Raw genomic sequence first — 14655 nt, 5'->3', positions numbered from 1 at the left:
CTTTGTTGAATTGAAAATATAAAATAACTCCAAATGATGCTATTTTCATGTAATTTCTCTATGTTTTAGTGAAAAATATACCACTCAAAGCAACATACAACAGGATATAATTTGATTATCTTAACATCTAAATCTGTACTATAGAAAACTTTTTAGTAACTTTAGTGTGATATGAGTAAATACAATAAATATGTTGGCATGTGTATCTTTTTACAAATCTGTATAGCTTAGTTTTCTATCATTAAGCATGTAATGTTGCTTATATTTCACATTAGGTTTTCCTAGGCCTTTTCCTAGGAAGCTGATACTTTCAAGATCATCTCTTTTCATTATTCAACTGATTTGTGCTTAAAAAGAGGCAAACTGTTGTTAACTAATTAGCACAATTAGAAGAACTTTCCTTCAACTGACACACATAAAATACTGTACATTCATAAAATGCGTTTTGATTTACACACTCTTCCTAGGTTATCTTTAGAGTCCCTCCTATATTACCTTCTGGATTACTCTGCCCGCTTGCCTCCATTGGCATGGAATACTGAAACCTGATCGTAATTATGTAATTGTGGGAGAAGAAGTCCATTTACCTATAGCTAGGGTCACCATGATGAATGGGATATGTATCCATAGGAATATTTTCCATTGAAATATCAGTAAGAAGAAGAGACTTTCTATGTTTTAGGCTACAGCGACTTCGAACCTCCTCAGACACTGTAAGTAAAGCTAAAAGGAAAAAGAAGGAAGATTTTAAAATTTAATAAATCACAAGTGTGTGACTTAAATTAGGTTATACTTCTTACAACCTCCTGAAGAGAGTAACAGCTATTAAACATGAGAGTATGAAGTTTAAGGATATAAAACACTTAGGACAGACTTGTTTATGTTAAAGCGTTTACAGTCTGTTTTGGAAGACTGCATGTAAACATGAAACTTACAAAGAGAGTCAAATCACACCTTATATTAGTCAAGTGCTTTAATAAACACTGGACCTCAACAAACACAAAATGTAGGCAGGGCAGGACTATAAGGTCCATTTCTTAGATAAAGAAAAATACTCTGAGAAATGTTAAATGATTTGCCCAAGGTCCAATAATTCAAACAAAAAAGTTGCCACACACTGAAGTCTGCTAAACTGGGAATCAGCACTTTCCAGCAAACAACGATGTTCAAAAACTGTGTCATACGTAAGGGCTAAGTGCTGTTGAGAGGAGAACCACAAATCCGGTAAGAGCAGATAGGGACGGCATAATGGGATGGTGGGGATGGGCAGACAGTCTAGGTAAAACAAAGGGCATCAGAAATGAATATTAAAGAAGCACAAAGGCACTTCTAGGAGACGGCAAGTAGATTAGCTTAAAATAGCTCATCCATTTGGAGAGGTAATAAAAAATGAGGCCTATGAAATTAGAGAAGGAGGACAGAATCAGGAGGGCTGCTTAAGGGCCCAGGATGCTAGGCTGAGGCTTTTAGATTTTATGACAGACAACAGGGAGCCACCTGGTGTCTTGAACCAAAAATGACTAAGGGAACACATTTCACACATTAATGCAAATTCTTTTATAAGGAAAAATGTTTTGGCAAAACTTTCCAAATTTTGACCAACACCACAGGACTGAAATGTGAGCTCTTTACCCTGCCAAGCAACCGGTGGAAGGACCCAGAGGTGTCTGTACCTTTTTCATGGTCCTTAGATATAACTGTGGTAAGATTAATTTTGTCTATTTTCTGTTTTTACCTGCCAGGTAAGCCACGCTCTGTGTATTCACCTCAAATTTGTCACAATTTCTATGTTTATTAACCAGAGTTAGTAGTGTATGCAAAATTCTGACTGTTCTTGCAACAATGGCAGGTGAAGGATGCCTGTATCCTACAAAAAATAAAAACAAACAAGAAGTTAATTCATTCTTTCAACAAGTATCTGTTGAATTCTTTTTCTGTGACTAGCAACTTTGCAAGGAAAGGAAGTATGTAAGGGGAATAGCCATTTGGGAAGGTAAAATATATACATATGTTAATAGTTAATTAATTACATATAGGATTAAGCACCAAAAATGTATAGAATAGAATAATGTTCCCTGGAACTCAAAGGTACCTCAGGGAGAGGGAAATTAGAAGATGATGGTGTTTTCAGATCTTCTATTCCCTAAAGCAGCACAAGGAATTTTTAAAAACCTATTTAGTATAGTTTGCCTTAAGATATGCTTTGAAAATAGGGTTCTATCACTTAAATTTTTTTTTTTTTTGCGGTACGTGGGCCTCTCACTGTTGTGGCCTCTCCCGTTGAGGAGCACAGGCTCCAGACGCGCAGGCTCAGCGGCCGTGGCTCACGGACCCAGCCGCTCCGCGGCATGTGGGATCCTCCCAGACCGGGGCACAAACCCGTGTCCCCTGCATCGGCAGGCGGACTCAACCACTGCGCCACCAGGGAAGCCCTTAAATTTTCTTTTTAACTAAAGAAAAAAGCCTTATGATATAGGGAGTATAAGCTCTCAGAGCCCAAAGAATCTGGTTGATTAGAGGGTAAGCTTGATCTCTGGACAACTTTTAATCACTAATGCTACTCCATTTAAAATAGGGGATTTGTACATTGAAATTATTTGGTATTCTTTTAGAAATACAGAATAAACAAGCATTTTATCAGCCTAGTTGCAATCCATCTTCTTGGTATCCTGTAGTAAATGTAGTATCTTTTGAGCAATGCCTATTCACTTAAGAGATTAAAACTGTCAATATTTTTTGCAGAAATTTCATAAGGTGGTGAAATCAAATGTATACATTCACAATGGTAGGTGTATATATATATATATTTGGTTAAAAACTGGGGGAACCTCTATGATCCCTCAAGCTTAACAATCATTTAAATTGATACAAAACTGCAGATTCAAGCTCTAGTTTGAGTCTCTAATTTTGGCCAAATCTAAAGCCAGCAACTCATGCCAGCTCCTTACCCCAGGTCATACTTTACACTGTTTTTGCTTCTGACTCACCCCATTTGCTATTCCTGTTAACTGCAGTCTTGGGCCACGACTGCCCCACATTGATAAACCAAAACTAACACTCAGCGAAGTCACCAGTAGGGAGTAAAGTCAGGTGAGGGAGTGAACAAGCTGGCTCTGAGGAAGAGCTGGAGGTCGCTGCTGTAAGCAGTACAGAAATGCGGAGGTGGGAGGATGGGGCACCAGAAGGGTGAGGGTCTATGGTATGTGATAATCGGACTGATCAACAGTAAATTAGTAACAAGTTAAGAAAATCTGTGGTCAAATCTCTAACATAACATTTTCTAACATGAAGTTACTCAAATAACATTTATTGATTTGCAGTCTATCTTATTTTGATAATCAAAAAGATACTTATCAATAAGTAGCATTAATTAATAAAACAGCTATTAGAAAGTACTTAGAAATTTTATAAGAATCAACTCCTTTGCTTTTTAAAGGAAATTTGATACGTGATGTGGAAATTAGGCTCTATTGAAATATATACTGAACAAAACATAACTCAGTAAGACATACAGTTGTGTATAAAGTGAGACACATGAGCCAAATTATTTCAAGCACTCAATCATTTCAGTTACTCCTGGCTTCCCGACACCATTTCATAAAAATATTCTGACATAAGGCCTCTACCTTTTAAGAGGTGTCCAACCAGTGCGAAGTTAAAGTTAGAGTTGAAATTGAGTCCAACAAAATGATCCATTTGTTTGCAGTGCCATTCCAGAGGATTCCGGATCGCCATGAACACTTCCTCTGGACTCTATTAAAAAATAATCATGAGATGGTTGACGGGGTCCACACAGGAAGGATCACTTATTGGTTTTTGTTTGTGTTCAACAGCTGTGACAAGGTAAATACTCCTTTCAGGTTGAGAGAAATTATTTTCAGGTGACTACAGAAAACCACAGAACATTTAAGGTACTGCAAATAAATTCGTGCAAGATAGTTAAGCATACAAATAATAAGGTGATGGAAGATAAAACAGCTTTGATTTACAATGCAAAGTAAGTGACTGTCAATTTATATCCCGGTGACTTTTTAAAAACTAAAATTATTGTTATTTTAAATAAGACCATGCACTGAACTGTAGCTGGCACTTCGTGTACTATGATGACTGGAAATTCAAGAGAATGAAGAGAGTTCATATTTACTGAGCGCCTGCTGTATACAAGTGTTAGATACATTATTGTGTTGAAACCTTAAAGCAATTCTATGTAATAGGTATTAGCTCTACTTTACAGATTGACAGATTCACTCATTCATTCTTTTACTTATCAAATACTCATTATATGTTTTGATGTGCCAGGCATGGTTCTAGGCTCTGCAAGTACGTCAGTGAACTAAACAGACAAAAACTACTCGCCCTGGTGGATGTGACATTCTAGTGTGGGAAAACAAGGAAATTGAAACTCAAAAATACTGTGTAACTTGACCTCTAAATTAAGATTTTTTAAAAATTGGGGTATAGTTGCTTTACACTGTTTTAGTTTCTGCTGTACAAGGAAGTGAATCAGCTCTATGTATACATATATTCCCTCCCTCTTGGACCTCCCCACCCCCACCCCCATCCCACCCATCTATGTCGAAACAGAGCACGGAGCTGAGGTCCCTGCACTATACAGCAGGTTCCCACCAGCTATCGGTTTTACATATGGCAGTGCACATACGTCAATGTTTCCTAAAGTGTGGTACCAGGAATACCTGCTTTAAAGTCACTGATGATGCTTGTTTAAAGGTGAAAAGTACTGGGTTCCATCTCAGAATCATGAGAGGTGATAAGGACCGGGAATTTGCATTTTTAAAAAAAGAAGCCCTGTGACTTCCTTATGCACAGAGATTTTTTTAAAGCAACAACTGAAGGTATTTAGGGTCATGTTCAGGTCTGTCTAGATTTCTATCTCAAAGAAAGAAAAGCATGAGTCTATAAGATAAATGTAGAGAGATGTTTCGAGCATTTTTTATAATAGAAACGATGACAAACAAATCAAATGTCCATTAATGGACAAATGGTTGAATAAATTGTGCTTCATCATACTGTAAAATACTCTGCAGCCATGAGAAAGAATTATACACACACGTACAAATGTATATATATACACACACATTTATGTGTGTGTGTGCATAGATACATGCTTAGAAAGATGTTCACTTTATATTGTTAAATAAAAAAGCAAATTGCAGAATATCATATAAATATTACATAAAGTATTAACCTACTATATGTTCAATTTATATATATATTTTCAGCTTTATTGAGGTATAACTGGCAAATAAAATTGTAAGATATTTAAAGTGTGCAATGTGATGATTTGAACGATGAATATATACCCTTTCACATACATGTTGTGAAAGGATTCCCCGCATTAAGTTAATAAACACATCCATCACCTCACATATTCATATCCCATCCCCCTTTTTGGTGAGAACATTTAAGTTCTATTCTCTTAGCAAATTTCAATTATACACTACAGTGTTATCAACTACAGTCACCAGGTTATACAACAGATTCTCAGACCTTATTCATCGTTCATTCTGGTGACTTTTAACAGGCTTTATTATCTCTGATTCCTAGTATCCTGGGGCACTGGAGGCAATATTAGCTTCTGCTAATGGGCTATTCTGGCAATGAAAATGCCAAGGCAGACATTCCTAGACAAACACTTCACTTACGACTATTCTTATATTCACAGAAACGGCCAATAGCTAGCTATCTCTCTGACCACCACTGTCCCAAGACCACCGCAGAAAACGGCAATGCGGATTAGGAAAGAGAGGTTCTAGTCCCACATCAGATGTATAAACACGAACAAGTTACTTGACTTCTTTGTTCTTTTCTATCTTGTAAAATGGAGGTCTGACTGATAAACTTCAAGGTAGCTTCTATCTCTATAATTTTGTTTCCATACTTCCCAGAGCCCCAGCTGTTCTGGGTCTACATAAGACTGAACAAATAATTTTTAGATGAGGTACCTTCACACTTAAAACTGTGCTCTGGTTCTGTTTCTTTCTACCCACAAGCTCTGTTAATTTAACTTCAAGCGAATCTCTTGTTATATACACACATCTATCTTAAAATTCCTCTCTTTTCTCCTAGACTCGTCCCATTTTTTTTCTCCAAAGACAAAAGGAATACAATTTCTTACTGTTATATTCCTTCCACTATCCTCTGTGAACCAAAATCCAACCTCAGTCAAGGCTGATAAATGTTAAGAGGGGTGGCGATGGTATGTTTTAAAGTGGGATTAAGCAAACAAAAAACTAGTACAATTAAGTATCCAAAAGCTTCCTTTAGACTCTCCAAATTCCTTATCTGCTTCTAATTATACCTATTTTCCATTAAGTACCATAATTCAATAAAAGCAAGCTAATTTTCGGATTAGTTCTTTGTGAAGTGAAATGGGGGTGGGGAAGGCTAACCTTTACCTTTGGGTTATGAAATTACAACTGAGTGTAGAGTGCATTGGACAGCATAGGGCCTAGCATGGTAGCTATTATTATTATTATTTTTATACCTATTCTGTTTACTAATATTGGGCAAATACTGTTTTCTGCTATTTTTATATTAAAAATATGCAAAGTTTAAACAGTTTTTATGAGCTGGTAAGGAACTATGCTCATAATAAGTTGCATTACAGAAATTCATATTTAAGTTATGGACCTCTTCTGATTTTAAAAGATAACAACAAGAAGAGAGGGAGGAGCTCTAATGTGCTTGGCATTTAGGAATACCAAGTGGAAGCTTATTCACCTTGTCATTGAATATCCGGAGACTGTCTAAGGTGTGCAGGTTTTGTTCCAGAAGTGCGGTGCCCGCTGAATACAAGTTGACTTCATCGAGCTGCAGCACGGCCACAGCTACCCAAAAGAGGGCTTTATGCAGAGGGGAGTCCTGGCAAGGGAGACACACTACAGGTTAGCAAGATGAACCACAAACAGCCTCATCAAAACACACTGCAGTACAAAACAGATCATGTTATCCCACACATTATGCATGTTTTCTCTTCTGGATAAGGTAAATATATCAGTAAGTTCTTCCTCTATTCCACGTGTGTAACTAAAGACACTGTTACCAGGCTGAGAACCTTGGCATCTCCTTTGATTGCTCCGTATTCTTGGATTCTAAAACCTGGTCACCAAGTTTTGTTGATGCTTCCAAAGTAGTCCCTTTTGTGCCTGTTTATTGCTAATGACACTGTGCCGTGCCAACCTTCTTTACTCTAAATGCAGATTCTTTCTGCCTCCAGTTTCCCCCTGCTCCAATCCACTGTGCACACGACCGCCAGAATGACCTTCACCCTCACAGTGAAGACGAGAGAACCATTTTGTATAAGTTAGGATTAGAATGTTTGTAGAACATATAACTCAATACCAGGAATATACAAGTATTTATTTCTCAGTAATCTCTCTGAAATCTGGCATATCTTTGTACTCAATTCACAGAATACGACTTCAGAGTTGGAAGATAATACTAGGCCATCATCTAGTCCATTTTACTCATTTTATCAATGTGGAAACATGATGTCCAGATGTTAAATGATCTGCTTGAGGTCACAAAGCTGAGATGATCTCAGACCACCCTAAAACAGTGGCTAGTATCATCTTATTCCTTTTAAACATTACCTTCATTTAGCACCCAAACTTTTGATTATCAGGTATACTTTACCCAGCTTTACATTTCTTCACAATAATGGTCACCAATTAATATATCATGTATTTTAATTACTTTATTATCTAGCCACTCCTCAACTTCCACATTCACCCTAGAATGAAAGTTCCATGAAGGCAGATAATTTTTTTGGCTTTGTTCAGCTATATATCTCTAGTACCTAAAACAGTACTTGGCACACAGCAGATGCCCAATTATTACTTACTGGATAAAAGAATTAAGAATATATACCCATCTGTCCTTTAGCACTGATGAGACAACACACAAGCATTTGAGAACGTACTGCCCATACTTATTCTTCCTCTAACGTAAATACTTCAAACAACTAAATTTTAAGGCAGGAAGTTCTACTTTAACTATAGCTCTTTCTTTGTAACTTCTCAATCCATCTTATTTTCTGAATTCTGAAAGAAAATAACATTTAACACTGACACCCAAAATGAATGCACTCATTTTCTACACAGTAATTACCTTATTAAGAAGTGGTTGTAACTTGGTTAGTGCTATCACTGTAGCTTCTATCAGAACTTGACTGTTGTAAGTATCAGGTCCTTTTAAGCAACTCTCAAGCGCCTTTTAGGGAAACAGAATTCTTTATTTTACTTTCATTGAAATAAAACATTAACTCCTAAACTGAGTCTCAGAATTATTTCAGGAACAATTCCTTATTTAATAAGTGTGAGGATTATTTCCAGTACTATGGTGATTTTGGTAGCTAGCTCAAAGCACATTTGGGTTCTTATTTTAAAATATTTCTATATTATATTCTAATATAAGAAATCAGGCATTATTACAGGTAATTACAAATTACATAATTTTATATAAGGCTAGTCCTACCATCTAGTTAAATGCTTATAATAAAATATTAAGAGTACCTTCTACCAAAAGAAATACTTAATTTTCTTTTTAAGGTATGTTCTCTAGAGAGGTTTCTTCACTTCAAAGAATTACAATAAAAAAAATCAAAACCCATTTTTTAAAGATTCAATAAGCAACATACAAGATATTTTATTAAATTCAAATTTAAATGTCCCTTAGAAAAATTCAAGATATACTTTACAACTTGGGAGCAACAAATAGTTGGGAGGAGAGGAGGAGGTACCTTGCTGAGAATACGGATAATCTGCTTTATCTGCCCATGAGACACTCGTTTGCTAATACAGCCAAAGACAACAAGAGCTCTTGGTTGCAGGGATGGATTATATTGGAATGCAAATCTGCAATTTAAAGATCCAAAGAGCTTATGAAAACCTTTGTGTTTATATATATTAAATAATTAATTAAAATATTGATTATGCAATAGTATCTATCTTTTCAACAGTACACGTACTTTTGCAACTTAAATTTATTTGGGACATACCTTTGAGCTAGTTCTGTCCACTGGTCCAGCCACTTGCATGTTGGAATATCTCTCATACATGCCTAAAAAAAAGATACTCTGAATATATTTGTATATAAATGTTTATAAACATTAAAAAATGTTTATTATAATGGCACTAAACAAGTGACATATATATTACCAATAAACACATTCCATGGGAGTGTTTTTATTTAAGCATTAAGTGCAAAACAGCAGAATAAACCAGTATTTCTTCTATACAGTACCAGTGGATTTTTAAAAATGAGCTTAGTTTCTTATCATTTTGCCTTCTATACCTCCATGATCTCCAACAAAGCTTCTGTGACTGTTTCCAAGGATGTCAAAGCAAAAGTCTCCCTCTCATAGGAGCCAGGAGAGAATGACCTGTCCCGGTAGCTGGAGCGGAAGGCAATGACAGCAGCTGACTTGACTTTGCTAATGCCAAACAGCAGGTAAAATTTGGGTAATGAGAACTCTGTCAAACTGAGTCTCAAAACTTGCTTGGTCTCTTCTGTAAAAGTAAAAAGGAACAAGTAAAGACTTTAAAGATACAATTTTTTAAATTCTAAAGTGCCATATTTCATTTTGAATTTAGATAATTTGAATATCATATCAAAATTACATAAAAATGCGCCCTAAACCAACCTTCTGGATACATGAACATAATGCTCATTACTTAACTCCCTTTACGTACAAATTTGTGCTAGTAAAGCAACACTGTCAACCAGTGCTGAGCCTTTGGCTTATGTGATAACTACTAGAGTCTACATGACAAACGTGCACAGAATATCTTTGTCATGGCTTGAGATGGAATGCAAGTAATTCATTCTTTTTCTTCTTGATTTGATTATATTTCATATCATTAACATAGGCTTGATTAAGCAGCTTGGTATTAAGGTACCGTAATAAATAATAAGGTAATCTATGCCAGTCAAGTGGTGTAAAATGGAGAAAGGAACTGGTGAAACACAAATGGCTTTCTTGGAACTTACCACTAAAATGAAGCTGAGAACAAGTACACAGAGAGTGAATGATATTAATGACCAATCCATGTGTGGAAGCTCTAAGGGAGAGTGGCCCTGTGGCTACTAAGAAAGTAACGACGTGGAAGAGGTAGGGGAGATGAGCTGCCACATCCAGGGAATTGTTGAAGGACAGCATCAGCATGTAGCGGGCTAGAATAGCAATATCGTCCCACATGAGATGTTGCTCTAAAGTAGGAGTTGGAGATAAGCATGTCTTGTCAATTATTTTGCACATCCTTCCAATAACCTGTAAAGAAGCAGAATTTTAAAAAACATGGGAGTTAAAAAGTTTTATCACAAAAAATTTCAGTTTAAAATGACTCGTTATAAAACAGAAAACCTCCTGATAATAAAAATAGACACATCAAGCCATAGCCCAGAAGGCAAAGGAAAAGGGATTACCTTGCTTGAAACCAATTTCACATTTCCAGAAGCCAAAGCTACAGCAGTATCTGCCATCACCTCAGCTTTTATTGATCCCAAGCCACCCGTTGCACTGGTTTTGATGAAACTGTCTAGGACAACATCAAGGAGGTCTGTAATCTAGTGGAAGAGGGAAAGATAACATGTTTTAGCCATTCTGCCAACTTAATTTTTAACTTAAAAATAGTTCAAGGAGTAGCCCAATCAACATGAAAATTCTATTTTACCTGAGGCCTCCAAAATACTAGGCTTTATTTAGAGACCTGTCAATAAATATAATTTATCATAAAATATCCAGGAAAGGATGAGAATATTCCCTCAATTCCTTCAGAGACTGGCATTCAAAAATTTTAAATCTCTACATATATTATTTTCACTCTTTTTTTTTGTTGTTTACTATTTTATTTAATTAATTAATTTATTTGGCTGTGTCGGGTCTTCGCTGTTGCGTACGGGCAGGCTTTCTCTAGTTGCGGTGAGCGGGGGCCCCTCTTCGTTGCAGTGTGCGGGCTTCTCACTGCGGTGGCTTCTCTTGTTGTGGAGCACGGCATCTAGGTGCGCAGGCTCAGTAGTTGTGGTGCACAGGCTTAGCTGCTCCACGGCATGTGGGATCTTCCCAGACCAGGGATCGAACCCATGTCCCCTGCATTGGCAGGCGGATTCTTAACCACTGCGCCACCAGGGAAGTCCTATTTTCACTCACTCTTAAAGCACCTCTGTTCTCTTCTAAGACAGTATGTACGAGCAGCATAAAGTACAATTATTTTAAAATACAGGAATGGCATCAAGTACTGAGATGTTTTGTAGAGCTACAAAAATGGCTCCAAGGTCATTTAAAATTATTTGGAGGATTCACAGCATTGAGTAAGGGTATCGCCTCCTTCAATGATTATCTTGAAGAAATGGTAGCATAAATCTTGTCAGATAAAACATAGTTACATTATACTATTTTAATATTGGCATTCTTATGCTGGTACTATAAGTGAGAGCCGGTGGCCCAAATAACATCATTAGCAAACATTTACTGACACCTATGGTATATAGGGTACTAGAATACACTGTAATGCACTATTTATTAAAAACAACATCAGATTTTTACAGTTAAATTCTACATGCGGCCATCCCTTGGTATCCTTGGAGATTAGTTCCAGGACTCCCTGCAGATACCAGATTCCCGGGATGCTCAAGTCCCTTACATAAAAAAATGGCATAGTACAGCTAGCCCTCAGCACCTGTGGGTTCTACACACTGAGAATTCTGTGGGATGACTGTAACTATGCCATGGAGAAGAGTGCTAAAATAATTAGTGTTTCTCTGGCTCTGAGACATGCATTAGACTTGAACAATTCTGAAGCAGATCAAGAATTAGGTGGGTGTCTGCATGCTTTCTGAAAGAGGGGACTGTCTTTTATACAGCTATATCCCTAGCTTAGTGCTTTGTACAACGTGGGTATCAGATAAATATCTCCACCAAGGAGGTACTAGATAAATATTTGAGCAAACTCAATACCTGCCCAAGGCTCCCCCATATTTTTGCTTGAATAGATGGATACATCTGTTTCTCGTTTATAGTCATTGTTATCAGCTTATCAAGAATCGCAGTAACTCTTTGTCTTTTGGCATCATCATTGTGCTTACAAAAACGTACTAGATTTGACAGCCACGGAGTCATGTATTCCAAACAAAGGTGTTTCAATTCAATACCTAGGGAAAAAAACACTATCAGCACAGATGGTCCATGAAAATTACATCAACAATTATTTTAAAATGAAAGATTGGGGGAAAAACGGTAAAAGATAAAGACCATTACCTAGAATCAGACCTGGAGAAAAGAGACTTGGCAAATATATGACTGAAGATAGAGATGAAGAAAGGGAACAACCCTTAAAGAAAGTAATCTTCAAAGCCATTAAGCCAATTTTTGAAAAGTTTTATTTTTCTCCCATTGAAAAAAAAATAAATTTATTTTATTTTTTGGGGCTGTGTTGGGTCTTCGTTGCTGTGCGCGGGCTTTTCTCTGGTTGTGGCGAGCAGGGGCTACTCTTGGTTGCGGTGCATGGGCTTCTCATTGCGGTGGCTTCTCTTGTTGTGGAGCATGGGCTCTAGGCGCACGGGCCTCAGTAGTTGTGGCACGTGGGCTCAGTAGTTGTGGCGCACAGGCTTAGCTGCTCCGTGGCATGTGGGATCTTCCAGATCAGGGCTCGAACCAGTGTCCCGTGCGTTGGCAGGTGGATTCTTAACCACCGCACCACCAGGGAAGTCCTTATTTTTCTCCCTTTTAGTAACTTCTAGTTAAAATTTTTCTTGCTTTCTTCTAATTGTAAAAGGAATATGTGGGTAATCACAGGAAGTTTGGTAAAAGGAAAGTATCACCACAATAATGAAACCAATATCAATATATTGGTGTATCACTTGATCTCTCCATAGGCTTTCAAATCTATGCAAAGATAATGTATATTCACATGTGTGTATACACACACATAACCCATCCCAACTCCTCCACAAAAAATTAGGGTTACGCCATATATGTAGTATGATCTGAATATTTTTTTCACTATATATTATACTGAGATTTACTCAACAATAAAAATTCTCCAAAGACATTTAATAACTTTTTATTTTGAAATAACTTCAGACTTACAAAAACATACAAAAATAATGCAAAAATTCCTCTATATAACTTCACCTAGAGCACCCAAAACATTTTTTAATCATGTTAAAATACACATAACGTAAAAGCTGCCATTTTAAGGTTTACAGTTCAGTGGCATTAAGTACATTCACAGTGTTGTGCAACCATCGCCACCATCCATCTCCAGAACTTTTTCACCTTCCCAAACTGAAATTCCATACCAAAAACTTTTTTAATGGCTTCATATTATTTCATCACATGGAGATCCAACAAAGTAGTCAGTTCTTCATTATCTACTTTTAGACTGTTTCAATTTTTCGCTATTATAAATAATGTTATGTGAAGTTCAAAATAGATCTATGGCAACAGAGGTCATAATACTGGTTACTCTTGGTGAGGACAGGTACTGACTGAGAGGAACCTTCCGGATGCTGGAAATGTCCTGTATCTTGACCTGGGAGATGGTTTTGTGGTGTATGCACATGTAAAACTTAATCAAGCTGTTCATTTAAAATTTGGGCATTTTATTGATAAGATATACCTGAATTAAAAAAACCTAAATAAAAAATAATGCTATGATAAACATATGAATATTAATTCCTTAGGATAAATTCTAAGAAGTGGAATTATGATTCCAAAAGCTATAAACATCCATGAGGTGACTGATATCCATGTCAAAACTGCTTTCTAGAAAAGCTGCCCTGTTCACAATTCCAAAGACATCGACACTGAATTTTTTAAAAAATATCTTTGCCAATCTGATAGTTGAATATATTATCTTACTATTCTTTCAGTTTGAACTTCTTTGAATTTATTAGTGAACTCTTAAAAACATATTCTTTCTTAGTATGACCGGCATGTTACTGTTGATCCATTTTTCTTATTAATCCGTAAGGATTTTTCATGATAAAGATATTACGCTTTTCTCATATCTGCTGCAAGCATACTTAAGTTTTATTTTTAATCTACCTTTTACTTTTTTTTTTTTAAGTAGAGATTTTGAAGTTTTACATGGTCAAAACTGTTCACCATTTCCTTTGTTTCCATCTGTAACTTTTTTGCTTCGTAAGTCCTTACTCACAAAGCAACTAGATATTATTCTTCCTTTTCTTTTTTAAATGGTCCCAGTTTTTATATTTTTTTTGAATTTTATTTATTTTTTTTATACAGCAGGTTCTTATTGGTTATCCATTTTATACATATTAGTGTATATATATCAATCCCAATCTCCCAATTCATCACACCACCACCCACCCTCCCCCCGCCGCTTTCCCCCCTTGGTGTCCATACGTTTGTTCTCTACATCTGTGTCTCAATTTCTGCCCTGCAAACCAGTTCATCTGTACCATTTTTCTAGGTTCCACATATATGCATTAATATACAATATTTGTTTTTCTCTTTCTGACTTACTTCACTCTGTATAACAGTCTCTAGGTCCAACCACGTCTCTAAAAACGACCCAATTTTGTTCCTTTTTATGGCTGAGTAATATTCCATTGTATATATGTACCACATCTTCTTTATCCATTCATCTGTCGATGGGCATTTAGGTTGCT

General features: G+C 36.5%; 1 protein-coding gene across 6 annotated transcripts in view; it reads right to left on the bottom strand.

The window, feature by feature from the left end:
• Positions 1–14655, bottom strand: part of NF1 (neurofibromin 1) — a 252743-nt gene that overhangs the window by 23227 nt on the left and 214861 nt on the right. For all 6 annotated transcript variants that reach the window (XR_004347587.1, XM_032617092.1, XM_032617094.1 and 3 more), the window contains 11 exons: positions 11978–12171; positions 10447–10587; positions 10012–10291; positions 9316–9530; positions 9020–9081; positions 8762–8876; positions 8131–8232; positions 6742–6882; positions 3627–3753; positions 1736–1867; positions 588–723 (listed from right to left, as the gene is read on the bottom strand). Coding sequence is in view for 5 of the 6 variants with exons in the window: in XM_032617092.1 (XP_032472983.1) it covers positions 588–723; positions 1736–1867; positions 3627–3753; positions 6742–6882; positions 8131–8232; positions 8762–8876; positions 9020–9081; positions 9316–9530; positions 10012–10291; positions 10447–10587; positions 11978–12171 (1645 nt within the window). In the remaining variant the exon portion in view is untranslated. The remainder of the gene's footprint in view (positions 1–587; positions 724–1735; positions 1868–3626; positions 3754–6741; positions 6883–8130; positions 8233–8761; positions 8877–9019; positions 9082–9315; positions 9531–10011; positions 10292–10446; positions 10588–11977; positions 12172–14655) is intronic.

The sequence above is a fragment of the Phocoena sinus genome, chromosome 20 (assembly GCF_008692025.1).
Source record: "Phocoena sinus isolate mPhoSin1 chromosome 20, mPhoSin1.pri, whole genome shotgun sequence".
Taxonomy (NCBI): Eukaryota; Metazoa; Chordata; class Mammalia; order Artiodactyla; family Phocoenidae; genus Phocoena; species Phocoena sinus.
Note: the sequence above shows the minus strand (reverse complement) of the source record. Positions and strands in the feature narration are given on the sequence as shown.